The sequence below is a fragment of the Ochlerotatus camptorhynchus genome, unplaced genomic scaffold (assembly GCF_037179485.1).
Source record: "Ochlerotatus camptorhynchus isolate MF236.1 unplaced genomic scaffold, CSIRO-AGI_Acam_v1.1 ptg000146l, whole genome shotgun sequence".
Taxonomy (NCBI): domain Eukaryota; kingdom Metazoa; phylum Arthropoda; class Insecta; order Diptera; family Culicidae; genus Ochlerotatus; species Ochlerotatus camptorhynchus.
In genome coordinates, this window is record NW_027040636.1 from 1,762,317 (window position 1) to 1,777,138 (window position 14,822).

Genomic DNA, 14,822 nt, shown 5'->3' on the forward strand with positions numbered 1-14,822 from the left:
TACTTTTGCTGATATCTCTGCAAAATATCTATTTGTTTGCTGATATCTCAGCAAAATCATATTTGTTTGCTGAGTCTCGGCAATTGTTTTACTGAATCTCAGCAAAATAAATTGCAGAACTACTCGCCTGTTAGAATCTCGGCGATAAAATTTAAGAGTGTAGTTCTCTTATTTATAAAGAAAAGGTTCTAATGTTGGCCTATTGATCTTAATATGGGGCCATCGATTTTTTTTTAACAATTCGTCATCTGGTTAATACAAATGGATATTTTCGGGCTAGGGAAACATTGTCAAAAAAATTCCATCGAAATTTATGTATGGGCCCAATATAAGAGACACTTGGGCCAACATTAGGGACATTAACCCTAGTTTCTCATTTTTATACTGAATGTTTCGTTAGAAGATCTTCTTCGAATAAAACTTTATGCCATAAACATGTCCCGATCTTGGGGTCTGAACAGATGCAGACTTCATCTGATCTGAAAAATTAGCCTCTGGAGGCAAAATTTAGCTTATACAGCTTTTTTTGCTTGTATAAGCTGGTCAGCAGCCAAAATTGTTTGTTGGGATTAACAAAAGAACTTGAAATTAAGATATGTGGATTTGTAGATAGATATGTAGTATGTAGATTTGATTTTATAAACTCTTGACTGCATAATGAAAGCCTTTTATGCGATCAGACGTATGTCACGATAGTTGAAATCAAAACGAGTTTTCATTAAAATATTTACAAACAGCAAACTTCAATATCAATTTGATCTTAAAAGATTTCAAAATTTGCAGAAATCCGTTCACTATTGAACAAGTTTCATTAGGTTTAAAGATACAATTTTGTATTGAAAATGCATAGCCCAAAAAAATTATACCTTCTTCTTTTTCTATGCTATTTTCGCTTCTGAAGCGAGCGTTTTGCTGGCTCTCAACTTCTTCTAGATGCACTTTCACAATTTTTAATGTAGTGCTTTCTATGCCAAGCAATGAATAAATTTGTATATTGTGTGACAAGCGCGATGATTTTCTATGTTGTATGTCCAGGGATGTCGAGAAAATTTCCACCCCAAAATGTACCATGCCTTTACTGATTAGGCTAACTGATGCCCCAAACATATAAATAGATAAAAAATAAAAATAAATTAAACATGCTGAATCAAATATCTTTTACATGATCATTTCAAGAAACTCAAAACATGGTCCAATATGCTTCATAAGTATCATTAATCATCGCGTTTCATCGTAGGATCTGGTCACTATCAGCTAGGTTCTTTTTAAACAACGGAAAATTTAATTCAACTGGTCAAACAAATTGTTCGCACTCAAATAAATGACAGACAATATTCATCACACCTTTTCCATCAGGGGTAGAAAATAATTAATTTTATTAATTAGAAAACTTCACTGGGAAGCTTGAAGTTAGTTAAAATTGATAAAATATTTCACTTTGTACAGGAATCCCTCAATGGTATAACTTTTAATTTTTGTTCACTCTCTCCCTCTCTCTGTCTCTATTTCAGATGTAAATTAAAAAACTTAGTCGGTACTATTTTAAGTCGCGAAGTGCACGTAAAAGGAGGTAAGTCTGCAACAAAACGAATGCCTGCGGTGGGCGAGTGGAGATTTAAGTTTTCTTCTCACTTTTCTCAAAGGGATTGTAACTCTGGTGTACACCATCAGCAGCAGGTTGTCCCTGATATAGGTAGCTACAATGGTAAATCTGCAAAATTACAGGGGTTGTCGTTTAAAATAATTATACCCGGCAGCGAGCGAAATGGATGAGAAACACAACTTATAATTATGATAAATTTACTACACTGCTCGGGACAGCATGGTAGAGCACATGCATGGCTCCCTTTACATATTTCCCATTTTAATTAGAATCGAAAAGTCATAACTACCTATTGTTCAGTAAATGGTAACCTAGGAGTTAGTCTGGGAAGAAAGTTTTTCTCGTCCCAACTGTCGGTCTCCATACTAATTGAAATACATTGCAACATATAATCGGTTCGGAGCAGAGCACTCGTGAAGCCTTTGCAACGCTAAGGATTTGTATGCACATGGGTTCAACATACAAAGATCTTGATAATTAATTATTATAGAAAACAATTTTGGGAATAATTAAAATACACTTAATCGTGGTCTGAATTGAAACTTCGCACACACAAAATGTGTCGTATTACCTATATGATCCGTTTTTCGCAATGAAATGGAGTATATTGCGTACGATTTGTGAACTACCCCCTCTGGGTGTAGGTAATTACGTTGTCACTGTGTCCATTATTGTCAACCAAAAATATTTATTATTTCTGCCAGCAAGAGTCGAAAGCAAGGGGCAAGACAACTGAGATATATTTGAAAATATCATTTAATATTTTTAAATATCAACGAAAATATATTTTCCTAAACTAATACATAAAACAAGGAGCTTTTTGTGCTGAACAATGTTTATAACTTTTGAACAAAACATTTTCGAAGCATGGGTGTCTTCGTAGAAGTTTCTTATCATAACAAAAACCACTTGCTTACAGAAGAAGCAGAAAGTCCGAAACTTATCCGCATAGATGGTACCTAAGTCAATTTTTGACTTAGAACTACGTCTTTGTGGACTATACTGGGATGAAATAAAAAAAAGTATAGGGAAATAGTGTTAGGTTTTGAACGTTTGTAACTGCGTCATTTATAGATGAAATTAAAATCAAAATACGCCAATCAATAGGACATCAATTTACATATCTGCTGAAATAAATATTTTTCAAATTTTCCATGAAACAACCAATGAAAATGTACAAATGATAATTTTATCACTGTTTTCATTAAATAAACGTTTTCCCCAAACGCAGGCACCATAATCGAGTATCATTTGGTTGCACATCGTTCTGTTTGAACCTGAAAAGTCATAAAACAGTGCTGCTAACGTCCCTGTGCTCATTTCCGCTTCGAACGGCGTGGCAAGCAGCAAGCAGGAACAAGAGGTGGATTTTCTCCCTCTCTCTCTGCCTGAACATTCTCGCAGGTGCTGTGACCAGATGATACCAGGCAGGTGTTTCCTGGGATAAATCAGAGGTATTGACCGACAATTTTTCACCAACCTAAAAAGGCATGGACTTTCACGTTCACCTTTTTCATGGAAATTATTGTTAAACTAACTACAATACACTAAAAAAACGTTTTATTCCGTTCTTTTTTACCCACTTTACTACCACTTCCCAGAGATCCAAAACATTCAAATTTTTGAGAAAATTCGCGCACGAACATGCCGTGTATTTTAATGATATTCTTTTTGTGACTTATTTTATCTGACACTGTAAAACATGTCTGGTACCTCCATATATACAATTAGATTATCATCCGAAGCCCATTCTTTTTAACATATTCTGCACAAAAGATACTTCATGCTCGCATTATTAAAAAAAAAAAAAAAAAAAAAAAAAAAAAACAGCGGAAAAAACTATCAGGGGCGGTGCTTAGAAAGTTGTTTTTGTGCAGAATATGTCATGTTCTACAATGACATTCCATTTATTCAATTACAACGTTTGCTATTTTATAGATTTTTATTCGAGCACAAATGAATTTTAGTTAACTTAAATAAGTTGCAGTTGAAAGACGCTTGTCTGTCATAGTTAAACATCACAAATATTTGTGATGTCGGATGCACTTTGATTTCTTAAGTTGTTTTGCCATGACTAACATTAGTATGTTCCGAAAGTTGGGTGAACATGTATAGAATCTAACTATGAATAATAAAGTAACTAATTTTCTAAATTAAAAATAATGCATCCTTATGTAAGGATTTATTCAATAACCGTCCAATTTCCACAATTTTAATAATGAATTGTTCATTTTGGAGTTGAGTTTATAAACCATTTATTTTATTATTTATATATTAGTTAATAGAGCATAAACAATAATCTCGAGGTTCTACGTTAACAATGCGGCCGTGCTTTGGACATAACCCTTACCTTTTTTATCATAAAAAAATAAACAACACTTCTGAAGGCAACAAAGTTGCACAGCCTACTGTTTACTAGCTATATGGAAAATAAAATTTAAATTGGTGAATAATGGTTAAAAATGGAAAACTTGTTAATCATTATGTATTGTCATTTCCATCAACATTATTATATTTAACAGAACTTTTGCTCTGGTTTCATCCACAAATTTGGAGAAAATGATGAAAAACTCTAGAATTTACTTTTGGTTTAAATTATTCGGTGCATGGGTATGTGCGTTGATAAATATTTACAAAAACTTTTGACACTAATATGAAAGATAGATTCATCATCCTGAATTGTTCGAATACTTGAGAGTACTATTACTTTTAAAGTTCCACAAATCGAAATAAAAATATTTCTGTTTCTTCTTTTAATATGCTTCAATCATCACTGTCAATCCAAGCTCCCGAAAATGTCAAACGAATATTTTGTAAACGTAGCATCAGCATTTTTTCTGCAAAATATGTACACTGTATATGCTTAGTTGGGTTTATTGGATCACTACACTATTTCAAACAGTTAAAGGTATGAAATTAAAAAAAAAATTAAAGGGTTGTGTCCTAGACACGACCGCAGTATGACGTAGAACCCGAGGGGGCGACACATCTAAATCTCAATTCTAGATGCTCAAAAAATCTCACACTAGAGAATAAATCTTCGAAAAATCTTCTTTCATTTCTCGCATCTACTTGCATCGAGCATCATCTTTTTGCAGGAAATCTTCAAAATCGTGATAAATCTTCTTTCTATCTACTCAGCATACGCGCAGCTAGCCACATCAAAACACAATATTTCCTGCATCGTAGATAGAGTCGTCCCCCTCGGTAGAACCTATCTATCTATCTCTATCTATGATGCATGATATATGCATTTAGGTTAACATCCGACGTCCCTCCTTTTTTACATATTTTGTAGAAAAAATACATCCGAAGTCCCTCCTTTTTTGCATATTCTGCACAAAACATACTTTATAAGCCCCGCGACTGACAGGGTCTCCCGCCGTTTTATTATGAATGGGGGCGAGGGAGAACGTTACTTTTGTGCAGAATATAGAAAAAAGGATGGACTTTGGATGTTAATATAATTTCATATATAGAGGTACCAGATATGTTTTACAGTCAGTTATGTCATTTAAGCAATTTATTTTTTTTTCTCAAATTTGAAAGTTTTGGTGCGGGAAGAAATTAAGGGAAAAACTTATGTTTTTACTAATAATTGTGGTTTGTTTAAAATTTATTTCTCGGAAAAAAAGTGATCGCTCAAGTCCATGTCTTATTTTGAGGGGGGGAGGAGAAGTTGTTGTGAAGAGGGGGAAGGAGGTTGTTGTGAAGGGAGAAGGGGGTTTACATACATTGCTTTTCCTCATTGTGTCGCATTCCTCATTGTGGTCACGCCGTGATCCACCTTTAGCCACTGACTTGGTCCTGCTTGCTGCCACGCCGTCCGAGGCGACAATGAGCAAAAGCACGACAGCAGCGCTCTTTTATATCTTTTCAGGTTCAAGTAGAATGATGTGCAACCGCACCTGACAGGATTTCCCGCAGTTTTTATGAATGGGGTAGAGCAAAAAGTTTCTTTTGTGCAGAATATGTAAAATAGGATGGACTTTGGATGTTAATATAATTGCATATATAGAGGTACCAGATATGTTTTACAGTCAGTTGTTGGTAATTCATCGAGTGTATATCTCCTGTTAAGCATTTTTTTTTGAGAATGTTGGCTCTGCATGTAAAAAATTAATTGTGTTTACATAATTGTGATTTGCTTAAAATTTATTTCCCGGAAAAAAATGATCGTCAAAGTCCATGTCTTTTTCGGGTTATGTTAATGGGGGAGGGGGAGTGGGTTTTACATGCACGTTTTTTCAAGTCTCATTCCTCATTGTGGTGGACACGCCGTGATCCACCTTTAGCCGCTGACTTAGGTTCAAGCAGTGCTGCTCAATTTCGACAATACACGGTGATACTCAAAATTCTGCTTTGGTCACTCGTTTGAGCTAACAGTCATCGTCAAGGCAAACCATGTCAATTGTCAGTGGCATTTTTGTCAGTGTCGAACATGTGCTGATTTGTTTATTAGCTAAATTTAAAATGAAATTAAATGGCTTGAGGAAAACAATTACATGGAGCCATTAAAGTGAACAAGCATCTACGAACAGCTTGGATAACAATAATGTGTCTCAAAATGCAAGAAATTACCCTTTCTGTTACCAGGTGAATCTTTGTCATTGACGAAAAAATTAATGAGATTTTGACAAAGATTTTTTTGAGGATCAAGTCTATCATTGACTATGTGAAAAACAATTTTGTCAATATCGCGCAAAAGTCTGTCAATGACAATGACAAATCTCAGCACTGGGTTCAAGCAGAATGATGTGCAACCAAGTGGTATTCGTTTATGATGACTGGGTTTGGGAAAGAGGCTTATTTTATGAAAACAGTGATAAAATTATCATTTGTACATTTTCAAAAGTTTAATTACAGAAAAATTTGAAAAATATATATTTCAGCAGGTTCGTAATGTAATATTCTATCGTTTGGCGTATTTGGATTTTAATTTCATCTATAAATGACAAAGTTACAAGCATTCAAAACCTAACACTCCTTCACCACACATATTTTTTGATTTGCACCCCAGTATAGTCGACAAAGACGTAGTTCTACGTCAAAACTGCTGTCCAATTCTCCGAAAAAAAAAAAAAAATTCAGCAAAATCTTTCCGACTCCTCTACTTTACTACAACGGCAGCAAATCATTGAACAAGCCTGACGTTGCCTGACGTTGAATAATTTAAAATGATCAAATCAAAAGTGCGATTGAATACCTGAAATAAACGGATGTATTTATGATGAAAATATATTTCAAACTAAATGTTAAAATTTAATAGGACTGTTTTTCCACTGAATCGTAGCTCTTAAAAAAAAATGCAATTCGTGGAATAAAACACATCGAGAGAAGACGGTAATAGTGTCCGTAAGTTGTCATTAGTTTTCCCACCTAAGGATGTAAACAAAATTGAATTCATGCTGGTCTGACAATGGGGATATGCTGTCTCTGTTTTAATTACGGTCTAGTTAGTGTGATGTGATGTTTCTTTCTTTATTGAAATCCAAGGGTGTATACTAGACCGGCAAACAAAAATAAAAGTTCTAATTTTCCACGATCCAACCCCTAGATTTGTGCCTTCAGGTGCGAAAACCATCCTCTTAAAGTTTCAAACAAAATGAATATTTTCTTTTGATAGACGGCTATCGAGCGATTATACTTTTGGTTGCATCGCCAACTTGAGGCGAATCCTAACCGAATACCCTACCCAACCCTCCAACTCCGTAGCACTTATGAAGGTGTTGCTTAGTCGGTGGCCTCTCGTTAAGTAAGTACTACATCAACATCTCCTTCCCCATCCCTAGTTATGGTAAAGATGGGCGTAACCGGAAATAGCGACTGGAATTCCTGTTTAGATTGGAATCAATGTTTACGCCCCAGCATTATTCCTGAAAGTAGTCTGACTGAGAATTTCAAGAGTCGTGAGTATTGCTAGTATCCAATCTACGAAGTATATCATAACAACGCTAATGCTATCGCTAACACTGATGCTTGTTGCACTTATGATATAGTAGGGTGGATATTTTGCTCTATTCTTCGCACCAGGTTCAACAATGTTGCCTGCTGAGCAGTTGATAGCGAGTATGCCATATAAACAATATCTTCGTAATCAATTAATAACTAATCATCCTGACATGCAATTAAAACGTGGTCCTCAGCTAAGTTGTAGCTGGAAAAATGTTGCATTAGTATTGAAATTAAACTTATCCGTATATCAATACGGTGAAGAGCTAGCACGATCGATGCGAACAAAATATCACTTTTCCCATAGTAATTCACATATAAACTTCAAAGGATTAGTGCAGTATGAGTTCGCATCCAAATGAGCTCAAATTTTGAGACAATTATCAGGACCTGATTTTAAATCGATTGAGCTTGGTGGAGCAAGAAAACTACATGTTTAACCACCCTACTAAGAATATGCATGATAGTCTAATACCATTTCAGTGAAACCGTAAAATGCTGAGATTTACTGACCTCAGGACATAATTGTACGCAGCAACATAAGGACGGAGAAAGTCACACATTGTGCTATATACGATATATTTTTTATATGCATTGTCATCCGGTTCGTGAAATTCTCTGAAGAACAGCGAAACACTCAAAAAGCTACTCATGTGTCGTAAATTGACGGTACATATTTTTTTATGTTTTTATACATACATTCACGTAAATATTTCTTTCGGTCTGAACAGCAAAAACGAGAAATGTACCAAACACTTAACTGGTAGCGTACTTTAAAATATATGTAAACTGTAATAGATACATAAAGAAGCATAATTTATGACAAAATATAATCATAAAAAATCATAATGTAGACAGTAGAGTCACTCTTCTCGTGTTCTAGTGAGGATAGGGGAACAGTAGGCAAAAGAGATGAAGATCCTTATGAGAAAGAGCGAAACGTCTTCCCCCATCGGCGTATCTCCGGTTGCTTGTACTTTGGCAGCTTTGTTTACCTACAGTCTAAGTGTGATGGCCAAGTCCTCTTCTGAAATTTCTGCCGACCGACGAGATGGTACTTCAGTTTAGCCGAGCTGCTTTTTGTCGAGTTTACTTTCGTAAATGGTCTTCTGTGATACCACGAACGATAAAAAAAATCCAGAGCCTTCTCAGTAGAGTGTATTTTACCAGGACAGGGCTGTAATTATTGGTTAAATAGCATTTGAAAAAAGTTATGAAACTAATCATGTTGAGTCTATTCCAAGTACCATCCGTAGTCACATTTGAGTCGCAGCGATTGGTATGCTCCCAGTTCAATAGCGAAAAATTTAACTAGTGATAATATTCAAATGACGTACGGCAAAAGATTGGTGAAATAAATAAAGCTCCTGCATAAGAGAGAAGAGAAAACTTCCACAGGCAAGTGGAAAATAATTGTTTTTCATACAGAGTATTTCGCACCAAAGTAGAATCAATCACAAAAGAAACCCCAATTTTATTTTTTACTCAGGCCAGTAAACAAAATTTATTATTTCCATAATTCTGTCATGGCTAGCATGTCAGTATGATGTTCTATTTGATTTTTACTGGACTGTGCGAAAAAATAATCTAAGGAATATTTATACCGCAGGGGTCTACACAATGCGCAATATCCAGTCTGATAAACGGTTCAACGCTAAAATAAAGGTTGTTTCAAAGTTGGCTATATCGGTAACTAACATTTCAAAGAGACGATTACAATATAAATATCAACGCCTGATTTTTTAATTCAAGACTAATTTTGATCACTTCTGGATTTGGTCATTTCTAAACAAAATGGATCTTAGCCTTGAAACTGGTTGAAGGAAACCTATGGTGGCTCTTTGAAGTAGGCAGAACAACCAAACATGTTAGGTGAAGTTTTTGACTTCTTTGTTTTTTTCAAATGAACTTTTCTTTGAGTTTCCCGGGTGTTATGTCCAGGTTTACTTTGTTTTTTGAAGTGTATTAAATTAGCTTACTTATTTTTCTAAACTTGCCAACAAGCCACTTGTTAAAGAGGTTATCGGATAATGTCCAAGAACTCAATTCAATTTCAAATTGAAGCTATTTTGATACTCCTTCATTTTACCTCATAGACTGCATGATTTGCAATTATCACTCACTTTTATAGGCATGCAAATCTTATAGTGATGCCTTGTGCTCAGAATATTTAGATATTTATATATGAACCGTACACACTTAAAAATTTTCGCCGAGATTCCAACAGCCGAGCAGTTCTGCAATTTATTTTGCTGAGATTCAGTAAAACAATTGCCGACACTCAGCTAACAAATAACATTTTGCTGAGATATCAGCTAACAAACAGATATTTTGCAGAGATATCAGCAAAAGTAAATGCCGGGGTTATCGGCTGTTGGAGATTTTACCGAGCTAAATTAAGTGTGTAAGTCCTTGTGAACTCAAAGTTACTTTTTGCGCTGAAGACAATTGGATTTGCGAAGATTCGACGAAGTTGTTCGTCTTAGTTTACTGCCGCTCATGGAAAGTCTGAATAGCACAAATCAGCAAGTCTAGTTAAACGCATTTGAGCTTTGCTTCATACCATTGCTGTCAACTAATTTAGTTAAAGATATGTTTATCCAGTCTTATGAAAATATTGAAAATTTACTTTCAAAATGCAGATGTATTTTTATTCTTTTAATTGTTTAATGTGATTCATCTGACAGTTAGGAAAAACTGACAACATAAAACAGAAAAATGTACAGAGAAACAGAGTTCAAAAGTAGTCACGGTTTCGAAATTGGGTCGATATTTTACCAAATTCAAATGTTGATTCCTCTGCTGGGAATGCCCAAATCATACAGACATTCATGTATACACTACCCGAGCAGGAGAAAATAACTAATGAACACCTAATTCTGATCAGAAACCAAAATTAGGTGTTGACCAGCATAACAGGTAAAAAATAATACCAAAAAAATTGCATGCAAAATACTATATAAATATCCAAAATTGATATTTGGATACCAAAAGACCTGTGTGGTATTGCTTTGGTATTGCATTATCGTAAATTGGTATTATAAGGGTATTGTAGGAACATTTTTTTTTTTTTGGTATTATTTTGTGGTATTTATCTCTTATGTCAGACTCATCCTCAAGTATCGAGATATTCCATCCTGCTCGGGTAATTTAGTATAAAAGAACACAGTTTGAACAAGTAGTGTAAATTTATGTTACTATGATGCACATAAATGGACCGTCATTTATCATACATGTCTACATTATAGATCATGTAAATTTATGAGATATTACATAAAATATTCAAAACATTGTGTACAACAATTCATCTTTGTGAGCAACTTGTAGCTAGTTTATGTGAAAAGGAAGTTTACATGCATGAAATTCAAAATATTCTGTGCATAGTAAAATGACACTGCTACAGGAGTAGGTGAAAGCAAATTATTATCATTCCATTTCAAACTTTTCACTTTTGCATATTTGCAGTTATAAATTATATAGAAATTGAAAATCATTCCGTTTTTGGCAACTGATAGACAAGAAGTGTTTTGTCAAAAATGGAACAATACATAGAAAATTTTATTTGTGATGTGAACATGCACGAGTAAACTTAATTTCCACGTAACCTAGCAACTTGAAAAAATGTGTTGCTTACGAATATACGATATTTGGAATATTTCATGAAATGCTTCATAAATTTACACGATCGACGTTGTAAACTTGCATGATATATGACGCTCTATTTACACATCCTAGTATGTAACAGAAAGTTGCACAACTTTTTTCGAACTGTGCCTGTAAACAGCAAAAAAATAATTTTGATATCACATCAAAGTGGATGCACTACAATCATGTCAAAAATTTCATGTAATTTTTATGACCACATAAATAAACAAATGCAGTAAAAGCAGCGTAATGTCAGTTCATGCATTGTATTAATGATAATTTTGTCCTTTTTAGCAAGTAATATTACACCATATTTTCGACATGATTGTAGTGCATCCACTTTGACGTGATATCAAAATTATTTTTTTGCTGTGTATTAGTTATTTTTAATTGTCTTGAACATTTGATTTTAACGGGAGTTTTAGCAAAAATTCCCGTAAGGGGTCATCCACAAATTATGTAAGGGGTTTTGAGTGATTATTAGACCCCACTCCCTCCTTGTAAGAAACGGTAATATTCTCAGTTAACCTCCGTCCCACCACCCTAGAATCTTAGTAAGATTTCAAGATTAACATAAAACTGTTGAATATTGAGTTAGGAACATTTTTTATATGCTCACATTTAGATTTTTCGCCGATTCTCAGCAATTTTTGCCGAGATTCGCACAGCCAAGTGCTCGGCAATTATTTTCTCTGATATTCAGTAAAACATTTTCCGAGACTCAGTAACCTAACTTTTCCTGAGATCGGGAAAAAACTTAAGTGTGTATGTTCATGTTTTTTGGTATAAAATCGGTTAAGGTCAAATTATTTTCTTCTAACTATATAATTACATGTAATCAAATATCAGTCGCCTCCCTCCCCAAATTATAAGAAACTGTAAGAAAGTTGAGATCTCCCCTCATCCCCTAATCACTACATAATTTGTTGATAACCCTTAAATAACCAACTTTAATTTGAAAATCAAGTGTAATTTTTCAATTTTTAGTTCAAAAAAGTGCAACAATGTCATGTACAGGGTGCGTGACGAATTTTTGCAGTAAATGGCATATTTGTGAAAAAAATACACCAGTTAGTTATTCTAGCAATGAATTTTGTGCGATTTATTTTCTTTCGCAACATATGGAAGTTGTAAGTAAATTTATTCAAAAAAATTGCCTTCCCTTTCGACGACTGTAGTTAGACGCTTCCGGAAACTGCAGCATGCACGTTTTAAAATGTTTCGATCCATAGATGTCATCACTGCCTTGATTTTAGCTTTTAGCGACTTAAGTGTGGTGTGAGGGGTTTTATTGGTATCCCGTTGGACAACGCCCTATGCAAAATAATCCAACGGATTGATATCGGGACTGCTTGGGGGCCAAATTTCTTCCTCCCAAATTTACGAAATATTTTCCGTAAGCCATTTCTGTGCTTTATTAGCAGTATGAGCAGGTGCTCCGTCTTATCACTTTCCCAAGCCTTTTTTAATATTATACACTGTTCTTTCAGACACATTTACCGACCGAATTATTTCTTTCATGCATACTCCGGCGCGCAACAAAGCGACAACGGCTAACAGATTGCTCTCTTGTTTCGACATCTTTACGTTTACTCAACGTTGTTTGCTTAAACCTTACACCTAACAGTATAAGCTATCCAGTGCTGCCAAATATATCTAAATCATGATGCACAAGCATGAGAAATTACTATTTGAAATTTACTGCAAAAATTCGTCACGCACCCTGTATACTGTCTACAGTATAACTAATGTTTATACTAATGTTACAGTATAACTTATGTATATACTAATGTTACAGTATAACTAATGTTACCGAAACTCTCTAAAATATGTTTTTTTTTCCTTGATTTGTGTTCCGTCAATCTTGCTTTCCGTTCTGAGCACCAATGCTACCGACGCCAGGGAGGCAGCTCCCACACCTGGACCCTACCTATCGACCCATCAACTCATGAACCGGGGACCAACGGCTTTACTTCCCTTCCGAAGGAAGGCGTGATGAGATGTTATGCCTCAGAACATCCCGGCGGCGCCGACTCGGATTGAACCCAGGCCTGCTGGGGTGAGAGGTAATCATGCTTACCTAAAATATGTTATTTCAAAAAATCAAAAAATTTGAGTTTAACTTCGTTTTAAAAAAAGTTCACTTTCCACGCATTAGCTATTCATCATGGCTCATTTTCTCGGAAATCATTGACCCGATTTGGAAATTTGTGGTCCCATTGAAAGCTATTGAATATTTTTGGAATCGGTCAACTGGTTCCGGAGATACGGCCGGAACAAGTTCCAGGGTATATGGAACATGGACCTAATTTTGACATGGAAGGAATAAAACCTATCATGCGACACTTCACATTACTTCCAAATTCGATAACAAGTTCAATAACAAAATTGAGTGCCTTGGACCACATTGGCTACTTCCGGGCATGTTATGGGTGCCCCCGGGGAATTTAGGGGCTTAAAATGACACAGTATCAGCACTTAATTCCGGTTTTATAATTTTTTATTTCTTCTAGGAGTTTTTTTTCGGAAATAAGTTTCAGTTAGCAATTTTTAGTTTGTTAATATTTTATTTCAAGTTAATTCACACACAAAGGTGTATGAGAAGTGCTAAATGTAATTTCATATTAACAGTTTCTTTCGGCGCTTTCGTGGTAGTTCAGAAATCGGTGGTTACCCTTTCAGCCAACCTGACGATGGAATTCCTCCTTTAAATTTACGCCCAACTAGTGACGCAAGGTCTTTAGCAGCTTCCAAGATCTTTTTGGTCGTCTGGGACTGCCAGAATCAGCGCACATACAAACCCAATCACCTAGCTGGTTCTCCAAATCAACACTCAACACTATTTCCCTTCCATTTTTCTTGCCGTGGCTTCCCTTAATTTTTGCGTCGTTTTCGAAATATTGTACCTTTTCTGTGCCTGATACGCACACTTAAAAAAATTCATGTAAATTTAGGTGCTCTGAGACTGACATATACGAGCGTCATTTTTGACATAAAATTGAGTCGTAATAGACGCAAAACTCAGCTCAATCAAACTTACTTTTCGTCGAGTACCAAACTTTTCAGTCTCGGAGCACTTAATTTTACATGACATGTTTGTTTACGTCTCATCCTTTATGTCAAAGATGGATTCCGTCATGGGTAAGATTAGGTATTTCTAAGTGTGCGTGGTAAGTGATTTATTTCTTGCTAAAAGAACAGCCTCTTGAAAATTTTCGACCGTATAACTCTTTTCTTTAGCCATTTTTTCAATCGAAGAAACTGATCACTCGGCCAAAACGAAATCGAATTTCAAATCAGCTGCGCGTGAAGGATGTAGACAAACCGAAGCGCACCTAGCGGCCGTCGTAGGAAACACATCATGCGTAGGTCCAACCATGATCATATTAATCTATTCGAATTTCGTCAATTATTCAAACATTTTAGTGAAACCAATGGATAAATGGTGTACTAACGTGTTGTATACACCTTAAAGCAGTATTTTACTGCATGAAAATAAAAATAAATATAAAAAATATTCCTTTTTTGTATGTTTGAAAGTAAGGCATGATGACGAGCTAATGCGTGGAAAGTGAACTGTTTTGAAAACACATTGAAACTCAATTGTTATGAAGTTTTTTCA

At 35.1% G+C, this 14,822-nt stretch overlaps 2 protein-coding genes across 6 annotated transcripts in view; one reads left to right on the plus strand and one right to left on the minus strand.

The window, feature by feature from the left end:
- Positions 1 to 14,822, plus strand: part of Dscam4 (Down syndrome cell adhesion molecule 4) — a 360,507-nt gene that overhangs the window by 199,327 nt on the left and 146,358 nt on the right. For all 5 annotated transcript variants that reach the window (XM_065221640.1, XM_065221642.1, XM_065221643.1 and 2 more), the window contains exon 5: positions 1,512 to 1,570. In XM_065221640.1, coding sequence (XP_065077712.1) covers positions 1,512 to 1,570 — 59 coding nt within the window. The remainder of the gene's footprint in view (positions 1 to 1,511; positions 1,571 to 14,822) is intronic.
- The window catches only part of Etf-QO (electron transfer flavoprotein-ubiquinone oxidoreductase), a 476,511-nt gene that overhangs the window by 91,101 nt on the left and 370,588 nt on the right, over positions 1 to 14,822 (minus strand). The gene's annotated exons all lie outside the window — the stretch shown is intronic.